The 26,783-nt window shown below is 36.1% G+C and overlaps 1 protein-coding gene across 6 annotated transcripts in view; it reads left to right on the top strand.

Annotated features, from left to right (window-relative positions):
- The window catches only part of LOC115210780 (multiple C2 and transmembrane domain-containing protein 1), a 357,832-nt gene that overhangs the window by 293,518 nt on the left and 37,531 nt on the right, over positions 1-26,783 (top strand). For 5 of the 6 annotated variants that reach the window (XM_029779505.2, XM_029779503.2, XM_036501722.1 and 2 more), the window contains one exon: positions 443-481. The exons of the other annotated variant lie outside the window; for it this stretch is intronic. In XM_029779505.2, coding sequence (XP_029635365.1) covers positions 443-481 — 39 coding nt within the window. The remainder of the gene's footprint in view (positions 1-442; positions 482-26,783) is intronic. 6 annotated transcript variants of the gene reach the window in all.

The raw sequence follows: 26,783 nt of genomic DNA, 5'->3' as shown, positions 1-26,783 counted from the left end.
TTGCCCAAGGTGTCACTCAGTGGGACCAAACCTGGAACCATGTGGTTGAGAAGCAAGCTTCTTACCACATAGCCATGCCTGCACCTGTATGTATGTATGTGTGTGTGTGTGTGTGTATACATACATATATATATGGATAGATAGATAGATATACTCTATTTTCCCCCTTCTTTGTTTGAAAATCTGAAGAGAAAATTTACCCCCAAAGATTCTTTGTTTTTGTTTCTTTTGTTTGCAAATCTTATATTAAGTTCCAGAAATCATTTTTGTAAGAAATTTATTTTGATTTTTCTGTTTTTTTTGTTTGTTTTGTATGGGATTATTTTTAGCTTCTTGGTGAAAATAAAATATACATACAAGCAGAATCAAACTGTTACAGACCTTCTTTGTTTTTTGTTTTGTTTTTATTTTCGTTTTTATTTTTATTTTTTCATCCTGGCAGATTGTAATGAAGGATTCAAAGGACATCACTGAATCCAAGGTAGACTTGTCCCACATTATTGTTTGTCTGCATTTATCCTCAGCTCACTGTAGTTCTCTGTCACTAACCTCCTCTTCATTCACACTTATTCATTCACTCAGTCATTCATTCAGCTTGCTCCTTCCTCTAACCTTCAATAAAAGCAAATTTCACAATTTATATTGCTTATCAGTGAGATGTCAGTCATTGTTTTCAGCGTACACTCTATTTCTTAGAAATCCTTGAAGATTCCTCAACAACTCACTTGAATATTTGATCTTTTCTTGTTTCGTGATTTCCTTGCAGAACCTAACTGTAAAACTGTCATATTTTATCATGAAATTTAAATGTCTTAATTAAAGGAACCACTTATATATGTGTCTCATTTATTTAATGACATGTCATGTTATATAACAGATGCAATTTTCGATGTAATGCATAAAATAATTTACACATACTAAGTAGAACATAGACATGCAACCAGCCTCACACATACTCACATGCACGTGTACACACACTTTCTATCTCTCTTTTTAAACTCACACATAATTATGTAACATCAATTAGTTTCTTGAGAAGAAAATTTCTTGCATTATGCATAAATAAGATGCAGCTCAAATCATGCAGCATTTGATAAACCGTTAAAGATTCTGTGGTCATTATGTGCCTGCTTCACTTAATAAATTTTTCTTCCAACATTACTGTTTCAATCTGAGAATAAATTCTAACAATAGTTTACAGAAAAAGTAATTCAATAAGTTAACTGTTTACTCTTAACTTAGACTTATGTGCCACAGAGTTAGCGATTTATATCTCATCTCGTGTATTGTATTGTATAACTGCTCAAGAACAGTAAACTCTCAGTTTCATAGTTCAAATACTCATAACTACTCTGGGGAGAATATGTATGAAGGGCATGTTATAATTATTAAATATTGCATTAGTTTATAGTGTTGAGTTACATTGCTTTTATGCTTCTGAGAATGCGATGAATGTCAAAAATGGTATTTTCCTCTCCTGAGAATCCCAGTGTCTCATAATCCTAAAAAAGAGATTATTATTATTATTATTATTATTATTATTATTATTATTATTATTATTATGTTGTTGTTGTTGTTGTTATCATTATTATTATTGTTATTATCATTATTGAGTGGGAGAGCAGTGCATGCCATCAAAGTGACACCGGGGTAAAATATATGAAGCCCAGTATACCCATCATGACTAACCGTCTGAAAAGGGTACACCAGAAACATGAATCACAACCATATGCGTGCAACATGGTGATCTCATATCAAGATAAAGAGTGCATGACCTTGCAGGTGAGGTCAGTTAGAATTTTCTTTAGGTCAAGTTGCCCATCCAGCTCAAAAGGTCCCTGAATAAGGGTTGTTTAAGGATGTTAAACAAAACACCCATGTTTCCAGAGGTGAATTATTCAAACCCCAAAGAATTCCTTTCAACACATGGCTATGATGCTCCCCCACTACTTCTGCTCGTGATCAGAGATGCACATATTGTCAGCCAAAAAGGGACATGCTCAACTGGTTAAGGTCAAGCAACTGACAAGCAAATCTGTGGTATTGAGCAAAATATTTGCTGTAGCCCATCTTTTATACCAAGACAAAACAATGTACATGATAACACTTCCAGTCAGTTAAGATCACAAGCCATAAGAACCACTGCCTGGTACTGCATCAGGGCATTTATTATTATAGTTGTTGTTGTGGTGGTGGTCAGCGGTGGCGGCATCAGTAGCTGGCAGAATTGTTAGCATGCCAGGCAAAATGCTTTGCAGTATTTTGTCCATCCTTACTTCCTGAGTTCAAGGCAATGAACTGGCAGAGTTGTTAGCATGTTATTTGTCCATCCTTACTTCCTGAGCTCAAGGCAATGAACTGGCAGAGTTGTTAGCATACCAGGTGAAATGCTTAGTGGTATTTTGTCTGCCGCTACATTCTAAGTTCAAATTCTGCCAAGGTTGACTTTACCTTTCATCCTTTCAGGGTCGATAAATTAAGTACCCATGAAACACTGGGGTTGATATAATTGACTAGTCCCATCCCCCAAATTTCAGGCCTTGTGCCTATAATAGAAAGGATTATTATTATTGAGCTGACAGGATCGTTAGCGTGCCAGGGCTAAATGCTTAACGGTATTTTGCCCATCATGTTCTGAGTTCAAATGCCGCCAAGGTCAGCTTTGCCTTTCATCCTTTCAGAGTCGATAAATTAAGTACCAGTCAAGCACTGGGGTCGATGTATTCGACTAGCCCTCTCCCACAAAATGTCATACCTTGTGCCTATAGTAGAAAGGATTATTATTATTATGGGCTGCAAGCTGGTAGAATCATTAGCACAGGGGGCAAAATGCTTGCAACATTTTGTCTGTCTTTACATTCTGAGTTTGAATTTCACTGAAGTCCACTTTGCCGTTTCTCCTTTTGGGGTTGTTAAAATAAGTACGAGTCATTTACTGGGGTCAGTATAATCAACTTACTCTTCCCTGAAATTGCTGGCCTTGTGCCAAAATTTGAAATCATTATCATTATTATCATCATCATCATTATCATTATTACTATTATTATTATTGTCATTATGTTGAGTTGTTTCATAAAATTACTGCCTTGTTCCCTGCTTCCTATCAAATCACAACCGATGCTCTTGGGTGAGGGCTTTTTTTACCTGCTGTACACCTTCTTTTTTCCTTCTGCTCTTCACTTTTGTTCTTACCTTGTATTGAGGACTTTCCATATAATTCTCACTGAGCCTAAGTAGACATATTTTCTTGGTTATGATCAAACTTCTGAAGATTTTTTCTCACATTATTCTCAGATTTTTGTGTCAGAATCATCGCACACATTCTATATCTGGGTGAGCTGTGCTACTACTTTATCGTCCTGCCTATGGTCCACTTTATCTTTAGAGCCTGTTCCTGTGCAGCAGCCAAGATCATCCCTACATTCTCTTTTCTTCAATGCACTTTTCTTTATGCATAACCAGCTGTCATGAAATGAGTATTTTCTTATATAAGAACTTTATACAAAGTTTCCTAAAAAATATCTATTCACACATTGCATGATTATAAAGCCTGCGTTTATTTTAGAATACATTTCATTTTCAAAATTTAATAGAATCTACACACAGAATTCAATATTTCTATGAACATCTGTTTTCAAACTGTTGACTGTTATGGTCCAGGCACTGCTGATAATGCAAAGCAATAGAACCACAAGCACCAAGAAACATTTCATTCAGTATGTGTGTGCATTCTCGTACACTGGGTGTCCTCAATATGTTGACTATTGTTGGTTTTGTACCATAAACTTTATCTTTATGTATCCCCATAAAAAAAATCTAATGATGTGAGATCCAGCAAAAGCAGAGATTATTCTACTGAACCACTTCATTCATTCCACTTGTTTGGAAAATTTTATCAAAGTAGAGACTTACATTACAATAGTATTATAGGGGTGCCCTATTTTGCTGGAAATAAAACTCCTTGGTGTGAGAGGTTCTAGCAGCAAGTTCAAGTAAATGGAATCAGTCATAGCTTCTGTCAAAAAGAATGGTCCAATTAATCCTTTTAATAAGCTGCACCATACTGTAACTCTTGGTAAATTAACAGACTATTCCTTCTTAATGTATGGATTCTCTGTCTCCAGTAGGTGCAATTGTGGTAAACAATTGAGCCATTTAATATAAATGTAGCCTCATCTCTCCAAACAATCTTTGTAGGAAAGTTAGTATATTCTATGCATTTTTCACAGTACCACTCACAAAACTCCACTTTCAGTCCGGATCATCTTCATTGAGAGTATGGATTATTCTTGGAATGTAATTTGTCCAATGACAATGCTTCAAAATGTGATGGAGACATGATTTTGAAATTTCTATCTCATGGTGCATTTGTTGCACACATTTTCTTGAAGCCCAACAATATGCTTTTAACACCCTTTCTTGCTTTGTGGGGCTTTTCAGTGTCTGCAGTCTTCTGGAACATTTCTTGTGGACATTCTGAACACTTCCATCTGCTTCAAACTTGTGTCTAATTCTGTCAAGTAAATGGATTTGTTTTGAGACTCCCTCCTCAATTGTCTTTGCACTTCAGCTATGTTTCCAAACTTTCAGCGAACTGGCAGAAACATAAGCACACTGGGCAAAATGCTTAGCAGTCTTTCGTCTGCCACTCTGAGTTCTGAGTTCAAATTCCACCGAGGTCGACCTTGCCTTTCATCCTTTTGGAGTTGATTAAATAAGTACCAATTACGCACTGGGATTGATATAATTGACTCAACCCATTTGTCTGTCCTTGTTTGTCCCCTCTGTGTGTAGCCCCTTGGGGGCAGTAAAGAAATAAGATATTTGTGCATGCATGTATTTATATATTTTTATTTGGGTGCAATATTTTATGGTCACTAACAACATACTGTATTAAATCCAAGCGAAACAGAGTTCATTTAACAAGATACCTCTTATTACATCACCTGGCAAGATGCATCTGCATTGAAGGATGCACCACAACTAGTTGTATAGTTTCCCACCCATGAGGGACCAATGCAGGATGGGTTGAAATGATCATTGTGAGCAGTAATGTTTCCCCTGTATTCCATTTTCCATTTCTTTTATGCTCAACATACACTGAGTAATTCCTGATGTAGCTCTAGTGACAATAGTATAATTACCATGGATGATGCCAGGTAGTCATAGACAAAACATGTGATTTATCAGTGTGATGCTAGGAACATACCCAACATTTAAATATTAACTGACCATTCAACTACAGTAGTAGTTGAATAATATTCTTAAGGCCGCAATCTACCCAATTCAAATATACTTCAGGCATATTTAAACCCATTACATTAGTGACAAGCAACTTTCAGAGCTTGTCATTAATTCAGTTCTTAACCAAACTGAAAACTGTTAACATATTTGAAGAGGACTGGTCCCTAGCTACATTTTGGTATAAAAAAATTGAGATTTGGTCCAGTAGAGAAAAGTTTACATCAAAATTTGTAGTAATGTTATAGGAGAGTTAGTAATGCCACCAATCAAGTTTAGATCTAAATAACCTTTTTATTTTAAAAGCAAAATATATTTATCTTTGCTTCAATGATAGAAGAAATCATGAAGAATTTCATAGTTTTGGTCCCATGCAACAAAAATTTGAATCAAAAAAGTTGTGAGGTAAAATACCATGAAAAAATTGAAGTAACAAACAATAAATAGAAGTAATAACTTGTAATAATATTTTTAGTTTTAATATAAGCTAATATTTTCTAAATCTTAATACTTTATTTGAAATTTTATCCTTAGCTGCAATATTTTAAGTAAAAATTTTCTTGTTTTGTACTTTACCAGATGTAATAAGTTGTCCTGAACTTTTCCAGGTTTATAATCTTAAGAATATTATTTCTCTTGCTTGCATTTTTCCATGTAATATATATATCTGTGCTTCCAATTCAAATATGCTTCAGGCATATTTGAACCCATTACAGAAAATTTCTCCATGACAAAATGCAGTGAATGTGTTTCTTACAGGTTCAAATATGTCACACACACACATACATACACACACATGCGTGTGTGTGGACTCATGCAATGCATACAAGTACATCAAAGAGTGTAGAATAGACACATACAGATTAATGGTTGAATACCTAAATTCCAACATTAAATCAGGGGAGACATAATTCAGGTAAACAAAAGCTGACTAAGGGAAACACACTGGTGGAGCTACTGAAAATAAAGATAGAATAAAAGATGGACAAGCAGTTATTTATAGCATCAATAGCAAATTTGCATAATTTCATGCGAAATTTCATGCAAGCATGTTGCTCTAATTTGGCAGAGCTGTTCTAACACATACAAACACATGTAGATAGCATGGAGCCTGTTTGTGGTCTAATTCAGGTTAGCAACCAAATTTTAGTAGCTGAACATGCATTTCTGTTGCATGGATTCCAGCCACAAAACTTAAGAAACTTCCCAATAATCTCTCTCTCTCACACACACACACACACACACACACACATGCACATATACTCTTAGTCATGGGGTTGGGTTCTCTTTACTCTTCTTTTGTCTGTCTTGCATCTTACTACACAACCTCACTAGTGCTGTTGCACAAGACAAAGAACCCAGTACGCACTGAAAGGTGATTGCACTGGGAAGCGCATGCAGCAGCTGTTGAAAACATGCCAAAGCTGATGTTTGTGCCGGAGCTTGGCACAGTGTTCTTGCTTGTCAGATCCTGTCAAACTGTCTAACTTATGCCAACATGGGAAATGGCTAATGATGACGGCAATGATGACGACACTCTTTTTATTTGGTTTGGCCATTTAACTGCAGCCATGCTAAAAAATTATTTATAGGATTTTTAGTTCATCATATCAACCCACAATGCCTATATCTATCTGGTTCTATATTTCTTCAATTGATTATCAACAATTTTTACACAACATCTGGATTGTTTTAACTGATACTGTTGTGTGAAACATAATTGCATACACAGACATAGATAAACACCTGCACATACCCACACATATCGTTCAACCAATTTCACATGATATGGCACTCTTCTATTTATTTGTATATAACTTCTGGATGAGTTACCTCGGTCCTATATAATAATAATAATAATAATAATATAATACACTAGCAGTATCGCCCGGCGTTGCTCAGGTTTGTAAGGGAAATAACTATAAAGCATTTTTAGAGAGTTATAGCCCAAAAATAGCAAAAAGATGGAAAAAAATGATGGTAAATTTTTTTTTAGTTAAAAAAGGTGGAGTTGCGTCCCCTAGACAGTTTGCGGTTTGTGTTTCTGATTCTCGACCCCATGTCGAATTTATCGATTTTTTTCAGAACTGGGGGAACTTTTCAAAATTTTCGCTGCGTTAGTTTTGAATTATGACATTGGGCTATGTGTGTGTCAAGTTTCATCAGAATCGGTTGAAAGCCGTGGTCAGGGTGAGGGTACAACCTGACAGACACACAGACACACAGACAGACAAACTGCCGTTTATATAGAGAGAGATATATATCATCATATATCTTCATCATTTAGCATCCGTTTTCCATGCTGGAATGGGTTGGATGGTTTGACAAGAGCTGACCAGCTAAAGGGCTGTTCAGGCTCCCTGTCTGTTTTGGCATGGTTTCTATGGTTGGATGCCCTTCCTAATGCCGACCACTTTACAGAGTGTACTTGGTGCTTTTGTGCAGCACCGGCATGGGTGCTTTTTATGTGGCACCAGCACCTTTGAGCCCACAAGATTGCAGGGGTTACAGGAGACGATCCTGTATGCAAGGACAACTGTGTATTTACTTAGCTTTATGTGTCTTCAAGCACAGCAAACTGTCTTGGTCCCCTGCCATCTCCTCTCAGAGTTCCAACGTCTGTAGATCCTTTCTCACCTCTTTGTCCCACATCTTCCTGGGTCCCTTCCACATGTTCCCTCCACAATCAGGGATTGGCATTTCTCGATGCAGTCGTCTTCATTCACATGCATTGGCATCTCTTCATGCAACAGGTGGCAATGGGGGCATGCGTATCTATTCAGACACAGGTATGGCTGTGAGATTACAAATTTTGCTTGCAAGCACAAGAGTCCAGGTTCATTCCTGCTGCATGGCACATTAAGCAAAAGTCTACTAAAGTCACAGATTGACCAATACCTTGTGAGTGGAATTTGGTAAAAAGAAATGCATCAGCAACTTACCATATGTGTGTGTGCATGTGTACATACATACATAGGTGCAGGTGTAGTGGTGTGATTGAGAAGTTAACCACTTGACTGCATGATTTCGGATTCAGTCCCACTGCATGGCAGCTAGGGCAAGTATTTTCCTCTGTGGATCTAGTCTACCCAATGCCTTGTGAGTGGATTTGGTAGTCAAAAACTGGAAGACGCCCATTGTATATGTATATATTTGTGTGTGTGTGTGTGTGTGTGTGACACCTTGTCTTTGACATTGCATGATGATTGTAAAAAGAGTGTTACCAACATGCATGTGGTGTTTTTCATTTCCAGTCTTCCACATAAACATGTCCAACCACAGGGAAAATATTACCTTGCTTGGAAACATGAGGTTTAGCAATAGGAAGGACATCTAGCCATAGAGAATATACCTCAGTGAATTCTGCCTGGCCCATCCAAGCATTGAAAGTGGACATTAAAATGACGGCAATGATGTTGATACTCTATAAAGCCTTCTGGCTTTTTTAAGAGTCACCATAATGTATGATGTTGTATTACAAATCCTATTTATGGTATACCGTCTCATTATATTTAATTATGTCACCTGCTGACTGTCATTTCCTGTTTCACACCTCATTTCCTTTTCTTCATAAATCAGAATCCTTGTGTCTATATTAAGAAACAACTGTTGCATAGTTTTGTGTGACAATGTGGTCATTAGCTTAATGACCGATATAATTAAATAATCACTGCAGTTGTGTGCTAAAGTAAATGTCAAAGGTAAACCTAGTTAGAAAACCCAATTAGTCACATGTTTAGAAAATTTTTACATTACATGCACCATTACTATGCTATTGCATTTTGGGAATGTTGTTATGATTGTTGAAGTCTAGTGGATTCCAAAATATGTCATGATGTTTCTACTGGGCAGAGTAAGTAACCTGATTTTGTATTACCAATTGGATATTTGTAATCATATTTATTTTGGTTATGGAAATACCACAACTTCCCACTTCACTTTCTCTAACTTCTTTAGAACTCATGAACCAATAAGGGACTTTTACATGATCGCTCAGTCAGTTAGAAATAGTAGGTACATATCCTTCTTATCATACCCTATCATTTTAAGAAAAAGAAGGATACATTAATCTAGATACAGGATGTCTGAAGAAACAAAATCCAGACTGATATGATAGGAATACTTTTAACTCTTTAAATACCAATTTATCTGAAACCAACCCCTGTTACTAAGATACAAATTTCTTGTCTTAATGTGATCTAAATTAAAACCTCCCATTAAAATTCCATGTTAATTTATGTACCAAACACCAGTTTAATACTCTCTTTTATTCTCTCTCTTTTACTTGTTTCAGTCATTTGACTGCGGCCATGCTGGAGCACCGCCTTTTAATCGAGCAACTCGACCCCGGGACTTATACTTTTGTAAGCCCAGTACTTATTCTATCGGTCTCTTTTGCCGAACCGCTAAGTAACGGGGACATAAACACACCAGCATCGGTTGTCAAGCAATGCTAGGGGGACAAACAGACACACAAACACACACACGCATATATATATATATATACATATATACGACGGGCTTCTTTCAGTTTCCGTCTACCAAATCCACTCACAAGGCTTTGGTCGGCCCGGGGCTATGGTAGAAGACACTTGCCCAAGGTGCCACGCAGTGGGACTGAACCCGGAACCATGTGGTTGGTAGACAAGCTACTTACCACACAGCCACTCCTGTTGACATTTAATTTACTAAATTCCTCATTATTTTCAAAATTAATTAAAACAAAGGCAGTGTGTTTCAACAGAAATTTGTAATCTGCTTGAACTAGGTTGATCTAACACTAAACAGTAACTAAAAGAGTTTTCAGGCTTTATTCAATAAGAAACCATAATTAAAAATTAAAATACTTAAACTCCTGACTTTATTTTTCTTCTACATTTTTTCATCACTAAATAATTTCTTGCTGTAACATCAATACCGTGACCTTAAATTTAATGTTGTGTCCTAAGTTTAAAATTATCATTTTAAACTCAGATACATGTAGTAATGGAATAAGTCTCTCTTGGTTCATTTATCTCAGGCTAGTCATGAAAAATGGGGTTAAAGATTAAGAAAAGTTTAGATTAATTAAAACCTTGCCAAACATATGCACACTATATTTACAATGTCTAACCGAAGTTCTGTTGGCAGCAGAATAGCTTAAGAAGAAAAAATATAGGCATCAGATAATAAATTGTCTTGGAGCATATTGCAGCAAAACAATAATAAATATAAAATGTGTAGCTGCCTCTCATTAATCTTAGTAGTGTTTATAACGGTGAGGTGGTATTGATTAGTGCCAAGCTGACTTAATCTAAATTGTAGAATAACATTTGCTGCTGGAATGTTACTATATAGCTTGATAATTTTACCAATTTTCTTTCATTATACAAAGCTAGTGTAATCAGATGAGAACTATAAACGCTAGTAACTACTGGAAATGAGTTGTTGTAAAGCTACTTCTGTCATATCCATACAAAAAGACTTGTCAGAAGAAGGATATGGATTTATATGTATGTATATCATCATCATCATCATCATCGTCGTTTAGCGTCCGTTTTCCATGCTAGCATGGGTTGGACGGTTCTACTGGGGTCTGTGAAGCCAGAAGGCTTCATCAGGCCCAGTCAAATCTGGCAGTGTTTCTACGGCTGGATGCCCTTCCTAACGCCAACCACTCCGAGAGTGTAGTGGGTGCTTTTTACGTGCCACCCGCACAGGTGCCAGACAGAGCTGGCAAACGGCCACGAACGGATGGTGCTTTTTATGTGCCACCGGCACGAGGCCAGTCGGGGCGGCGCTGGCAACGGTCGCGAAACGGAAGGTTCTCTTACATGCCACCGGCACTGGTAACACATCTGCAATTTCCATTGATCGATTTTGATTCTCATATATATATATATATATATATATATATATATATATGTATGTATGTATGTATATATATATATGTATGTATATATATGTATGTATAAAGTTAATCCAAACAAGAAAGCACAAAAAACACATATACATATATGTATGTATGTATATATATATATATATATATGTGTATATATATATGTGTATATATATATATGTATATATGTATATATATGTATATATATGTATGTATATATATGTATGTGTATATATATATATATATGTATGTGTATATATATATATATATATGTATATATATGTATGTATATATATGTATGTATATATATGTATGTATATGTATGTATATATATGTATCTGTATATATATGTATGTATATATATGTATGTATATATATATATGTATATATATATAATATACATTATTTATATTAATTTTTTTGACAGAATTGCGAGCACTGAAGAAAGCCTTGAAAAATAATGCACTCACACACACTGCCTACAATTATGAAACATCTATCCATTAACATTCTCTATCAACTCTGCTACCATTGGATAGCCCTCTCCCTCCCCAACCCCACTACTATAGCAGGCTGCTTCTCTGAACTAACCCTTGTGCCATCTTCACATCAAACTAGAAGCTGTAGTCACTGCTGCTGCTGCTTAGTTTAACAAATGATGTATGTTTGTGTGTATGTGCATCAGTATTATGTATCATCATCATCATCAACATCATAATTTAACACCCAGTTTCCATGCTGGCATGGGTTAGATGGTTTGACAGGGTCTGGCAAGTCGTAGGTTTGTGTCATGCACCAATGTCCACTTTGATATGGTTTCTACAGCTAGATGCTCTTCTTATGTGTGCAAGTGTGCATACAACTCAATTGGCTGAATTATCATTGAGATCAGGAAGACGACAGATGATCAGAGATTGATGGTCAAAATAAGAGATATGACAGAGAGAGAGTGGGGGGGGGGAGAAAAAATGACAAGAGTAAGGAAAGAGAAAGTGAGAGAGAAATTGATTTTAAAGTACCAGTAAGTACATCGCAACAGCTGATGTACTTGCGCATACAAATGCACGTTCCCACGGCTTTATCGATTGCATTCTCACCTGGAATCGATTTTTGTAATTTTTTCAACACTTATACACACCCTGATACAGTTGGTATCTACAAATCAAATTTGAGCGCAATCGGATGGAGGATGCCCGAGATCCTAGAAGACACACACACAGACAGACAGAACGGATTTCACACACAAAAATAAGATATTGTGTGTGTGTGTAAGTAGGAGGAAGATGATGTTGCTGATACGTATACATCAAGTGCTAGCCACACACATAAAATATGTGTGTTCGAATTGATATGTTAATACAAAGTAGACATATTAAAACGAAATATTGTTATACTGTTTTGTTTTTGATAACTACACTGCAGATATCTTCATGATAAAAGTTGTCTTTACTTTACCATTTGTGTGTTGTATATATCTATTATATAAAATCCGTTCTGTCTGTCTGTCTGTGTGTCTTCTAGAACCTCAGGCATCCTCCATCCGATTTTGCTCAAATTTGATTTGTAGATACCAACTGTATCAGGGTGTGTATAAGTCTTGAAAAATTACAAAAATCGATTCCAGGTGAGAATGCAATCGATAAAGCCGTGGGAACGTGCATTTGTACGCGCAAGTACATCAGCTGTTGCGATGTACTTACTGGTACTTTAAACTCTTCAGTTGCATATTTGTGTGAATAAAATCGTTTTTCTTTGGAATAGAAAAAAAGTCTATCTTTATTTCTTTTGCTGATGTCTCAAATTTAGGTTAAATCAGTGTTTCTCAAAGGGGAGGCCTATCGGACGGTCAGACAAGTTGTTTTGAGAAAATTTGGTATAAATGTTTGACAACTCAGCACTGTCCATTGAACAGGGTGTGTTTTACTCATATATATATATATATATATATATATATATATAATATATATATATATATATATATTCAGCTATTTTTCTGTGTGTTGTCTACGTCTAATATTCTTTATATGCCTGGAAGAGGAGGAGAAATCTTCCTTATAAACCTATTTCTTCTGGCTGAAGTAAGGAAGCATGGGAAAATTGCTGTGGCAGTTAGATCTTTAGACATCTTTGTCACTCGACTGCCTGGAGGCAAACTAGCTGGTAATGCATTGAAACTTCCATTACACCTCACCAGTGATAACACAGCAAACTGTAGTATTAGTAAAGGAATAGGAGTAGCAGAGGTACGAAAACAGTGATAATTTTTTAATTATAATTTATGGTCACCCCCTAAAATTTCTAAGGTTTGGGATTGAACTCTTAAGGGATATCAGAGAAAAAAAATTCCCTTTTTACTGGAGTATCAGTAATAGTCTTAAGAGGCTCTCACTCAACATTTTCAGTCATTATTTAGCAGACAAAATCTGAGCAAATAAGAAACTACATGAAATCTTATTTGTGGAGATATGTTTAGGAACTGAAACTGGAAAATATGACAGCTTGTCTTTATTAAGACCAACCCTCAGGTGATTTGCCTATGAATCATTTGAATCTCCTTGAAAGGGTTGTACCTGATCAGTGTGTGTTATATATGATCCATATATATATATATATATATATATATAAGAGGTCAGTTCGATAAGTATCCAGACTGTTGCCATAGTAACAAAGCCAAAGCACATAGAGTGAAGCTGTTTGGCACAGATTGTCCTTAGACTCAGTAGTTCTAGCTCATTTCCACTATTTACAGCAGTGCTTGGAAGGAAGATATGTAGCATGTGATCATTGCATCGACCATGACAGAAAGTTGTCATGGCAATACCTTATCAGAGGCCTATGCAAAGTTACAGAAAGTGTACGGAGAGGAGTGTATGAGTTGCACACAAGTGTATGAGTGGTTCAGACGTTTCCAAGATGGCCGAAGAAATGTTGATATTGACAAACGTTCTGGGAGACCTGCAACCAGCAGAACTGAGAAAAACATTGCAGATGTGCATGCAGCAGTGAGGGGACAATCATCGAATCACCATCTGTGAGTTATCAGAGGATGTGTAGATTAGTTGTGATTCGGTTCCGTCCATTAACACTGAAGATTTCTGTATGTGATGCATGTCTGCCAAATTAGTGGTCAAACTGCTTTCAGCTGATCAAAAAATACTTAGGTTTCAGTTGCACAAGATCTCCTTGACTGTGTTGAAAACTTTTTGAAAACTTTGCTTAGGCCTCTGAGCAGGGATCACCAAACTTTTATTTTACCGAGCTTGGAAGGATGAAAGGCAAAGTCAATCTCGGCAGAAATTGAACACTGAACGTGAAGGGAGATGAAGTGCTACTAAACATTTTGCCCGGCGTGCTAACGATTCTGCCAGCTCGCCACCTTATAAATGAAAATAATATTGCTTTCAAATTTTGACACGAAGCCAGCAATTTCGGGAGATGAGGCTTTTCAAGTACATATCTAGTACTCATCTGATTCTTGTTATATTGACTCGAAAAAGAATAAGAAGGAAAGTCGACCTCAGAGGAATTTGTAGACAGACGAAATGCTGCTAAACTTTTTGCCCAGTGTGCTACTGATTCTGCCCTGTCGCCGCCTTCATGAACATTAATATTAGTTTCATATTTTAGCACGAAGCCAGCAATTTCTCTGTCATGGTCAATGCGATGATCACATGCTACACACGTTCCTTCCAAGCACTGCTGTAAACAGCGAAAGTGAACTAAAATGTTAAAACTCAGTGTGCATGCACAGCAGAGTTCAAGGTCAACCTGTTGCAAGCGGCTTCACTCTGCAAGCTTTAGCTTCATTACTATGGCAACAGTCCAGATACCTATTGATCAGACCATGTATATCATATGTCATACACACACACACTTGTCCCCACCATCTCTATCTTCTTAGATAAAGTACTGAATACTTCCTACTCAACCCACCCCATAAACCATATTGCTGTCTTTCTCATTAACTCCTGCCAAAATTCCTCCCCTTCCCAACACTATCTCCTCTGTTATTCTCTTCACAACCACCCCTCCTCACAGTAATCTGTTCGTTCCATCATAATTTAACTTTTTCTCAACATCTCACATAGAGTCACCATTCTGTTTCCTTTCCTCCCTTTCAGTTGCAGGAGTTCTTTAGTCTTGTGTATCAGGAGGTGACCTCATTAGTACTGGTGCCATGGAAAAAAGCACCTTGTGATTGGTGAATTGAGCAGAGACAATTCAGGATTCAGAGGACCCTTTAGTCTTGCCAAGAGCCATGACAACTTCTCTTCTGTTGATATCATGAGAAAATGCACTCCAGTAATTGCTGTAAAGTGGCTGATGTTAGGAAGGGCATCCAGCCATAGAAACCATGCCATAAAAGGTGTTTGAGCCAGGCATAGACTCTGTCAGATCCTGTCAAAGAATCCAACACATGCCAGCATGGAAAGCAGATGCAAAATGATATTTGTGTGTGTGTGTGTGTGTGTGTTTGTGTGAGAGAGAGAGAGACAGACAGACAGATTTTCTAGCAACTTTGGTTCCTTATCCATGCTAAATTATCCATTTTGCTGGACGAACAGTGGTTACTAGTTGCTTTTCTCTCACAAAAATCACTTTTGTCAATTGCTGGTGGAAGGACAAAGTTGCTTTATTCAAGTTCTTTGATTAGTTCTCTCATTAACTTAATTAACTTAATTAACACCAGTGAGTCTTTCAGTCACATCTTGATCTTGGCTGTCAGCCTCATCAATTTCATTGTTTGCTTGAACATTCAAAACCATGTGCTATACAGTCACTATAGCAATACGTGTCAGTCATTTCTTGATTAATATTCAATCACTCAGCCAGATTTTCTTTATTAACCTTTTAGCATTTAGATTACTCTGTCAAATGTAATATTTATTTTTCTCACATTGTTATGAATTAATCATGTATTATCTTATAGCTTAGAGATTTTGTGATTATTTATTTTTAGAATGGCATTATAGGATAGGTATGAGAGGCTGTATCTGCCCAGCTTGAACATAAAACTAGTAAAATATTTTGGTCTGATATGTCCACTTTAAATGCTAAAGGGTTGAACGTATTCTCTGTTTTCGATATATGCTCTATTCTTTACAGTATTTCTGCTTCACAATAATAGTAAAAGCTAAATATTGAAGGATCCAAAAATGATGTTGCTGCAACAAGCCAGTTATCCCTGTGGTAACTTTCCTGATAGCTCACAACAAAAGTATAGCTTGTGAAAATACCGACCATGCTTTCAGTGAAAATACCAACCATGCTTTCATGGTCTGTATTTGCATTAAAAATCAAGATCAAGCAAGCTTTTGGTTCATGAAATCCTTTGAAATCAGTGTCAAGATCTTCATCTGATGCATTTTCAAACTTCAAGACAGGACTCAGGCTTATGCAAACCTTCATTTTGCCTCAACAATTTTACTTTTTCTATAGCAACAAATCAAAGCACATCTCTCATGTTAAATTCTATGATAAATGTCTCAATCAACTCGCTTGAATTTACCACATCAAGCATACATTTTGTAAAGGATCAATACAATTTTCCTGGATCTTTAATCTTTATACTTCTATTTGTTTAAGTCAGTAGATTGTGGCCATGCTGGGGCAACACCATGAAGAGTTTTAGTCAAATGAATCGACTCCAGTACTTATTTTTGTTTTTAAAGCCTGATACTCATTCTATTGGGTTCTTTTTGCTGAACTGCTAAGTTACAAGAACATAAGCACATCAATACCAGCTGTCAACATAAGCACAAACACACACACACATACACAGATATATACAACGGGCTTCTTTCAGTTTCTGTCTACTAAATCCTTTCACAAGGCTTTGATCAGCCTGAGGATGAAGTAGAAGACACTTGCTGAAGGTGCCATGCAGTTACAAAATGCGTCTGAATAAACATTGCCGGACAACAAATAGAGACTTGAACATTGCTTAGAAAATAATTTTCATTTTTAACCTCGTGTATAATATGCACTAGGGATTTTGACCATTAAATTTTGGGAAAAAAATGTGGATTATACTTGAGAATTTACAGTATACACACACACATACATGTGTGTGTGTATGAATGTATGCAAATGATACGCAGCTCACCTTGTTGTCATTCAGTGAACTAGTTTGTTAGGTTGCAAGGGTCATCACAATTATATCCTGATTAAAAGAAGTCCTAGACCCTCAGTTCTCTGAAAATTGGTCATGTATACTGATTGTGTGTGTGTGTAAAATACTGATATGCCTAAAATATAAAAGGCCTGAGTAAGTGTTTTTAAAATGAACTTTCAAATTCCAGTTGAAAACTGTTGCGATGTCTTTCATTAAATAATTGTTAAAAGTCATTGACATTTAATTTCATTTTCTAGCAACACAAATTTTTGTGTAATAGCAATCTTTTTATGAAGCCAATGTAATATACTGTCTTACAATTAATGAAGAAAATTAAATTAAATGAAGAGAATTAAACATAGTTCAATTTAGGGGGAAAATTTCCAATCAAAGTAATAAATGTATTCGTAGTCACGTCATTCATTTTTTAATTTCTATTTTTATTATTTCTTAAAACAAATTGACGTAATGGATACATAATGAAATGTAATATATGTATATGCATATGTACATACATATGTATTTATATATGTATGTATGTATTTATATACGTATGTGTTTATATATGTATATGTATGTATGCATGTGTGTGTGTGTATATATATATATATATATTTATGTATGTATGTATGTATGTATATACACTCATGTATGTATCATTAAAATATGCTTATCTCATATTTTTCTCTAATTAATAAATTTTGTTTGTTTATAATTTCATTCTTCTGGAAGCAAAAAATCAAATTTAGAATCATAATGAAATGTCTTTTATTTGTTTTTGTTTTTGCATTTGATATTGTTTTTTGTTTTTTTGGTATGTAAAGTCGTTATACCTTCTTTCAGTTTTTGTGTTTAATCCAAAAGCATTTTATAAATTTGTGTGTTTCAAATTCAGGTCAAGCAACTTAATACTTGGATGGTCATTCTTATTATTCAGAAGAAGGCAATTCTTAAGAGAAGTACAACTTAATACATGCAAAGTGTATGTGTAACCACCTAGTAGTCTTTTGTTTTCATAACTTCCTTAGTACCAATTAATTAATTAATGCTTATCAAACAAATCTCTTGCTGCACTATTCTTTATATAAAGAAATAATATCCTGGTATTATTCTGATAGTCTCTCACTCTTTGTGTTGTACATATATACATATAGAAATAGTCCACCCCAAAGAATTGCCACTTTGAACTGACACCTGAGCTACACTGATATCAAATCACAAAAATACTTTATGTTCATCAGATGCTGTTTCAATGAATTTTATATTTTTACTCCAAAGCATTAGACTCCAGGCATTGATTTGCTTTATCCTACTTTTCTGCTTGCTGTTTGGCTATAATATATAGTTTTCCAATATTCACAAAAATAAAAGCATACCAACCTCAGTTCCCTGAGATCACCTCCCTCACATGTAACGAAATAAAAGAAAACTAATAACTTAACATAATAATTAGTGTCTAATCTATTTACCTACTACCACCTGGATGGAAATTTTTCCCACTTTGATGTTAGTTATTTCACATAGAAACCATTGCATGTTATTTTTGAATATTACTTTGCTCACAGCAACATTATTTGATTGTGCAGCATATTGTTATGTATGCAATGTAAATTCTTGCATCAAATTATAGCAGTCTCTCACTTTTCTGAAGTTTAGAGTTACTTTAGGCTTGGCGTGTGAAATAAATAATAAAAAAATAAAAATATAGCTCGGCAGAGTTACAGCAGAGAGGTCTGCTGTCTGCTGGAAAGTAAACTGCTGCAATTATTCATTATTTAACAGAGATTATTTTTGTTTTCAAATTTTCATGGTCCAGCTACAGTAAATGACTAACTCAATTACATGTTCAAGTTTCAATGTTGAAGATGATGGGGAGATTCAGTAGGGAAAATATAAACCTGTTTAGTGCAGTCAGCATTTTCCCTGAATTGAAGCACACACATACATTCAAATGATACAGCTTGTCAAAGAGTACTGTAAATCCTCAAGTATAATCCGCATTTTTTTCCCAAAATTTAATGGTCAAAATCCCTAGTGCGTACTATATACGAGGTTAAAAATGAAAAATATTTTTTAAGCAATGTCCAAGTCCCTATTTGCTGTCCGGCAATGTTTATTCAGACGCATTTTGTGATGTTGGGCGCAAAAATACCTTAAGCTAAGCCTGAAAGCAATGAAGTCATAAAAGAATCATCCATAACTTGCAGTAAACAACATTTATTAAAATAAAAGTATTCAGAACACAGAATAACATGTAACAAAAACAATTTGCAAGCATATTTACATTCTCATATAACAGTTGAGAACATCACCATTATTGTATTACGCATGTTCGACTAGGTGCTGCTTGCTTAATTACGCATGACTCAAGTTAGAGAAGGAGTGTGTATTATACACACGGTTTAGGTTTTTCAGAGGGACAGCCCCTCCACCAAATCCCCTGTGTATTATACTCAAGGGCGGACTATACTCGAAGATTTACAGTACTCAATACATGGTGTCTTAGACAATATTGAATTTTTTTTTTTCACAGCTCAGGTCTTGGGTCACTGCAAACATCAACTGAACTGTCTTCTTTTGGTATTTTTATTTATGTTTTCTGTCTATATTTCTGAGACTGGTAACCACATGTTGATTGTTGCTTTCGCTATGTTTCAACATGCAACAGCCAAAATGTAGTGAAAGCAACAATCAAGATGACATCAGTCTGATTAATATAATTTATAATATAAGTTACACATCTCAAAACTATAGAATTGTTTTTATTTAAATTGAAACAGGATTTTGTTTGTGTGTGTGTGTGTGTGATGATTCCTTTGACCAGTTTATGAAATTAGGTTTATTAAGGCTTTGACCATAGTTGTTGCCTTTTCACTTACCAGTTCATGGATTCTTCTACTCTTTATTGGTTGGTTTTGTTGTTATTCAGATTATCATTAGCTGTTCATTATAATTACATTTTGTTTTTGTTATTGGTGTAATGTCATCAATTCAGTGGTTGCTCTGTCTCTGCTTGTTCATTACATAATCATATCCTGTTTTTTCTAAAATAATTCACCTATATACCACTTTACATTGACCAATTCATGAGTTGTTTTGGCCAATAAAAACAAAACCAAACACAAAAAAAAAATGAACTCATTCTATTATTATCCTCATTTTCACATCCATTTTTTTCTTGTTGGCATGAGTTAGATGAGTTTTCTTGAACCAGTATTTTTCAGTTAGATAGCCCTCTTGAAACCAACTCTTATTTTCAAGTAAAAGGATTTATTCTACTTGTCTTTGTACGTTGGAAGCACTGACTTCAAAATATCCCTGCCGTCAAGTAATATCAGTGTGAAGACGCATGGAAAGAGAAACATACTTACACATATACACACACTACATATGCGCTCACATATTTTATATAGGAGTGGCTGTATGGTAAGTAGCTTGCTTACGAACCACACTGTTCCGGGTTCAGTCTCACAGCGTGGCACCTTGGGCAAGTGTCTTCTACTGTAGCCTTGGGCCGACCAAAGCCTTGTGAGTAGATTTAGTAGACGGAAACTGAAAGAAGCCCGTCGTATGTTTGTATATGTGTGTGTGTATGTTTGTGTTTGTTCTCCCAACATCGCTTGATAACCGATGCTAGTGTGTTTACATCCTCGTATCTTAGCGGTTCGGCAATAAAGACAGATAGAATAAGTACTAGGCTTACAAAGAATAAGTCCTTGGGTTGATTTACTAGGCTAAAGGCGGTGCTCCAGCATGGCCATAGTCAAATTACTGAAACAAATAAAAGAGTATATATATATATATATACTCACATATACATACACAATGGTCTTCCATGCTATTTATATACACAGACATGCACCATGTACACATAAACACAGACATAATATTCTTCCACTTGGTAGATTCCAACTATCAGATTTCACTCAAAAGTCATAGTTCAGCTTTAGCCTATACTAGAAAACCTTTGCTATAACTGCTTTGTCCTAAGATCAAACCAGAAACCATGAAGTTGCAAAGCTAATGTCTTAACCATAAAAACCATTCATAAAACAACAGTTTGCCTTTACGTTTGTGTGGCACGAAACAAAAGTCGTGAGGAAAAGAGTTCAATTTAAATAACTTTATATCATCATCATCAGCAGCAGCATTAAATGACCACTTTTTGATGCTTGTCAGATGGGATTTGTTGGGGAAGATTTTCTATGGTTGGGGGGCCCTTCCTGTCACCAACCTTCACCTGTTTAAAAGCAAGTTAATATTTCCTGATAGCCAGATGTGTTTCCATAGGAGATTGGAAACAAATGACACTAATTTTATTACGATGAGACTCATTTGCAACTATCACACAACATCAAGACAAGAACACACGCGTGCGCGCACACACACACACACACGTGCGTGCGCACACACACATGCTGAGCTTCTTAGAGTTTCTGTCTACCAAACCTGCTCACAAGACTTTAAATCATTGGTATTGATTGGCCTGGGCCTATAGTAGAAGATACTTGCCCAAGATGCTGTGCACCGGGACTTAACCTGCAACCTTGACATTAGGAAACAAACTTCTTAATCCCACAGTCATTCCTGATGCAAATATAAAGATTCGTTCTTTTTCTTGTTGAGTCCACTTTTCTATGATTATAAACGGTAAACAAGAATTTACATGAATTATTGGGGCAGAACTTTTTAGTTGTAGTGGCAAGTACTTAATTTTAGCTTTCAAATGACTCCACACATGAAGTTGCATGGTCCAGTGGTTAGGATATATATACATATACATTGGCGTTAGGAAGGGCATCCAGCCGTAGAAACACTGCCAGATCAGACTGGGCCTGATGCAGCCTTCTGGCTTCACAGACCCCAGTTGAACCGTCCAACCCATGCTAGCATGGAAAACGGATGCTAAATGATGATGATGATGATGATATATATACACACACACACATTAGTGTATCTTTGTGTTTGTGCATTACATGTGTGCATGTCTGAAAAACTGCACTAAGTTGTGTCTGTTCTCACCTAAAGATTGCAGCAGCATGCAATTTAAGTTGCAACATAAATATTAATTTTAAAGAAACTTGATATAGGTGTGTGTGTGTGTGTGTGCATATAAATATGTATGTATATATGTTTGTATGTATCTTTGTACGCACATTTCCATGTACACTTTTATATATGTGTGAATCCATTTACTTAATTTATATATGCATACACACATATGTACCCATGCATGTATCTTTGTGTCCATATATCCACATGTGTGTTTGTATATTTAATGATATGAAGTAGAAGAAACAGTTAAAACATTGGAAAGCAGAGAGAAATTAAAATAGCTGCCAATATGGATTTTTTAGCTCATTTCTGTTTAAATTACACAAATTACTTTAGGCTGTAAAGGTTTTCTACCCTTTGCATATATATTTAAGTCTCACATATGCTATAATCAAAGTAGAACAACTGTTGTGTTGATGACACCTATTGAGGCAGAAACATGTACATAGCTACCCTCTGATCACTAAACAATCAAGACTATCTTTTGTTTAATACCATGGCTTTTGCAGTGAATTCCTAATTCCTAAGATTATCTCCTCCTTTCATCTTGAGTTGGTCACAATTACCACATGGCGTTTGTTTACTTTTCTATTGAAAGGAATATATCAAGGCTTCACTTTTATTCCTTTTTGTTGTTCATATTCTTGAGACGAGTCACTTTAAGTTGTTTTTCATTGATCAGCTTTGTTTGCTCCAGTATGTCTGCTGTCTGCCAACTGAAACAAATATTAAGAGATATTATAAACACACATGTTTACTGTACATGCCTATATATATTGGGTTGTCCGGATAGTTCGTGCTGATTTTTAAAGGAAAGAAAACGGTCAATAAATACTTGCCATTACATTTTTAATCAGCCAAATATGAACCATTTTGTTGCACAATGCATCTCCATCTTTCCTTTAACTTGAAAATACCCTCTTCCCAGAATTGAGGTGGTTTCATGGCAAAGAATTCATCAAGGAATTCATTAAGACTATTCTGCAGAGACCTGAATAAGTGGAAATCCGAAGGAGCAATATCTGGTGAATATGGAGGGTGGGGCAATTTTTGTCTGGTTCCCAAAGCATCAAGTGCCAAAAATGAACTTTCTTATCTTCCATTTTAAAGAGTTACAGAATTAACACAGGTTATAGGAACATAAACCTTCTTCTACGAAAAGATAGCTTAAACTGTGTTCTAAATGGAGGGGTAGTCAAATCCTATTTTATGGACTCAACCATGTTCTAAAATAAGTCGAAAAGTAAGCTACTATAAATCGGCATGAACTTTCCGGACAACCCAATATATATATATATATATATATATATAGCGAGAGAGAGAGAGAGAGAGAGAGAGAGAGAGAGAGAGAGAGAGAGAGAGAGAGATAAACCCAAATGAGAAGACAGAGAAAGAGCTTATCATGTCTTTGATGACCAGTTACAATTGTTTCTGTACCAAGTCTGTTTTTAATGCCGCCTGTGAAAAGTTATGTAATATTTGTGGTTTTTAAACAGTGGACTGGCACTTCAGCAGACTTGCATCAAAAGTATGCTCTTCTTACATTATACGTTTGGCAAGCATTGTGTTTTGCTTCTAATGGGAGGAAACAAGCCGTATAAATTAAGATAGAAATAGAAATAAAATCTTGAAATGATGGACAGGCAATATACACTATTCTTTTCTATTCTAGGCAGAAGGCTTGAAACTTTTGAGGTGGGACCAGTCAATTAGATCGACCCCAGAATACAACTGGTACTTAATTTATTGATCCTGAAAGGATGAAAGGCAAAGTCCACCTTGGTGGAATTTAAACTCAGAACGTACAGACAGACAAAATACTGCTAAGCATTTCGCCCAGCGTGCTAACATTTCTGCCAGCTCGCAGAATATACAGTACTGATGCTAAAACAGATAAGGAAATGGACAGGGGAAGATGAAGAAGTATGTATGTGTGTATGTATGCATGTATGTATGTCTGTGTATATATATATTGTCAATGACAATATATATATACATATATATATATATATATATATTTTTTTTTTTTTATTTGACCCCCTTCGGTCACGACACTGACCATGGGATTGCACCTAGAAAGTTAACCTCCTAGTCACAAGTCCGGGCAAGGTTGTTTATGGAAGACCAGCAGTCGCCCATGCATACCAGCCTCCCCTCTCCACGCCACTGATGTAATCCAAGGGAAAGGCAAAGGGGCCGATACAGCTTGGCACTCGTGACGTCGCAACTCATTTCTACAGCTGAGTGAACTGGAGCAATGTGAAATAAAGTCTCTTGCTCAAGAACACAACACGCAGCCGGTCCGGGATTCGAGCTCACAACCTCACGATCGTAAGCTCGATGCTCTAACCACTGAGCCATATATATATATGTATGTACATATGCATGCAAATACATAGTTGTGCATGCATATATGCTTATTCATATATGCATATCTAGTCTAGTGGTGGTCTGCCCTTTAACAAGCCCTGTGCATATGAACCTTCTTCCAGCACTCTCTATATGACCTAGAGGAGAGCTGGTACTCTCCCATGCCACCATTAAGTAGATTACCGGAACTTCAGCTGCTATGACTAGACTTGTGACGATTACTATATTGGTTTCTCATTGCCTTCTCCAGACCAGTGGGATTTGAATTCAGAATGTAGATAGGTGCAGGCGTGGCTGTGTGGTAAGAAGCTTGCTTACCAGCCACATGGTTCTGGGTTCAGTCCCACTGTGTGGCACTTTGGGCAAGTGTCTTCTACTATAGCCTTGTGAGTGGATCTGAAGACAGAAACTGAAAGAAGACCGTTGTGTATATATCTACGTGTGTTGGTCTTGTGAGTGAATTTGGTAGATGGAAACTGAAAGAAGTCCATCATGTGTGTGTGTATATATATATATATATATATATATATATAGCCTGAACAGGATAAGCTACCCCTATTTTGCAGGAAAAAGTGTCGGCGGCTGAACTTTCCTAGACATCTCAACACTTCTAAAGCAAACTTCATTTGTTTGTTTACGTTCATCATAATTTGAATTTTATATATATATATATATGTGTGTGTGTGTGTCTGTGTTTGTCCCCCAACTATCACTTGACATCCGATGTTGGTGCATTTATGTCTCTGAAACTTAGCAGTTCAGTGAAAGAGACCGATAGAATAAGTACTAGTCTTACAAAGAATAAGTCCTTAGTGTCGCTTTCTTCAACTAAAGGCGGTACCACAGTCAAATGACTGAAGTGTGTAAAGGAGTAAAAGAGTGACCATAAGATGTACTGTAAGCATTTCTGTCAACATACCATTGATTTTGCCACTTTCTCACCCACAGAGTAATGGAAAATCAGTCTGGGAATCAGTCCCATGATCTGGTGATTGTGAGTGAAACATCCTAACCACTAGGCCACGTACATGCATATGCATGTGTGTGGGTATGTGAGAGGAAGAGAGAGAGGGATTGATATCAATATGTTGTACTGAAGTAGTCATTGTCCTTCAGTGTTTCCACTTAACTCTCTGTTTCTAAAATTCTTTGGATTTTTTCTCTTCCATTTGAAGAGGATGCTTGCACTTTGTGAAAATACATAATGGCATATAATATCAATTGTTCTCACAAGACATATCAAGATACATATACATGGACATATGCTATTGTACATGCATTTCATTTCAAACACACACACATTTCACATTTAGGATGAGAATAATTAAAGAAGTAATCTACTTAAGGGTAGGACCTCATTAAAACAGATCTTCATATATGCATAATTAGATTTCGTAATTGATTCTCTTAAAAATACATCAGAAATATATTCATCTTTTGTTTAATTACTAAAGGGTTGTTGTTATTTTTTTCCTGTATCAGTCTTGATTGAGCAAACCTTTAATCAAAGACATTTCAATCATGACTGTCTACCAGTTAATTAATATAGTCATGACTGCCCACCAGTTAATTAATGTGCAGGGATCTGATTTCTCTGGTTGGAAGGTGTGTCAGGGGCTGAAATTCATTGGAGGTTTTTATCACAATACAGGGACATTAATTAAAATAAAGACAGTTGGCTGTGATTTGAAAGCTATTTAGCTGCTATTTCTAACAGGCTCATTGACCATCTAAAATCTTCCTCTCAATGTTTATATTGGTGGTTATATATTATGTGTTAAAATTTAATAAAACTACTTGTCATTAGTTAATGAAGATTCACAATCTCTAACATAGCAAGCATTTTCTCCCATGGATATTAATGATCCACACCTTTATCTACTAATTGCCTTCATCATCATCATCATCGTTTAACGTCCGTTTTCCACTCTAGCACGGGCTGGACGGTCCAACTGGGGTCTGGGAAGCCAGGGGCTGCACCAGGCTCCAGTCTGATCTACAGCTGGATGCTCTTCCTAACGCCAACCACTCCGCGAGTGTAGTGGGTACTTTTTACGTGCCACCTGCACAGGTGTTAGGGGGGCCCGGCATCGACCACGATTGGTTGGAGCTTTTAACGTGCCA

The sequence above is a fragment of the Octopus sinensis genome, linkage group LG4, assembly GCF_006345805.1.
Source record: "Octopus sinensis linkage group LG4, ASM634580v1, whole genome shotgun sequence".
Lineage (NCBI taxonomy): Eukaryota > Metazoa > Mollusca > Cephalopoda > Octopoda > Octopodidae > Octopus > Octopus sinensis.
Note: the sequence above shows the minus strand (reverse complement) of the source record. Positions and strands in the feature narration are given on the sequence as shown.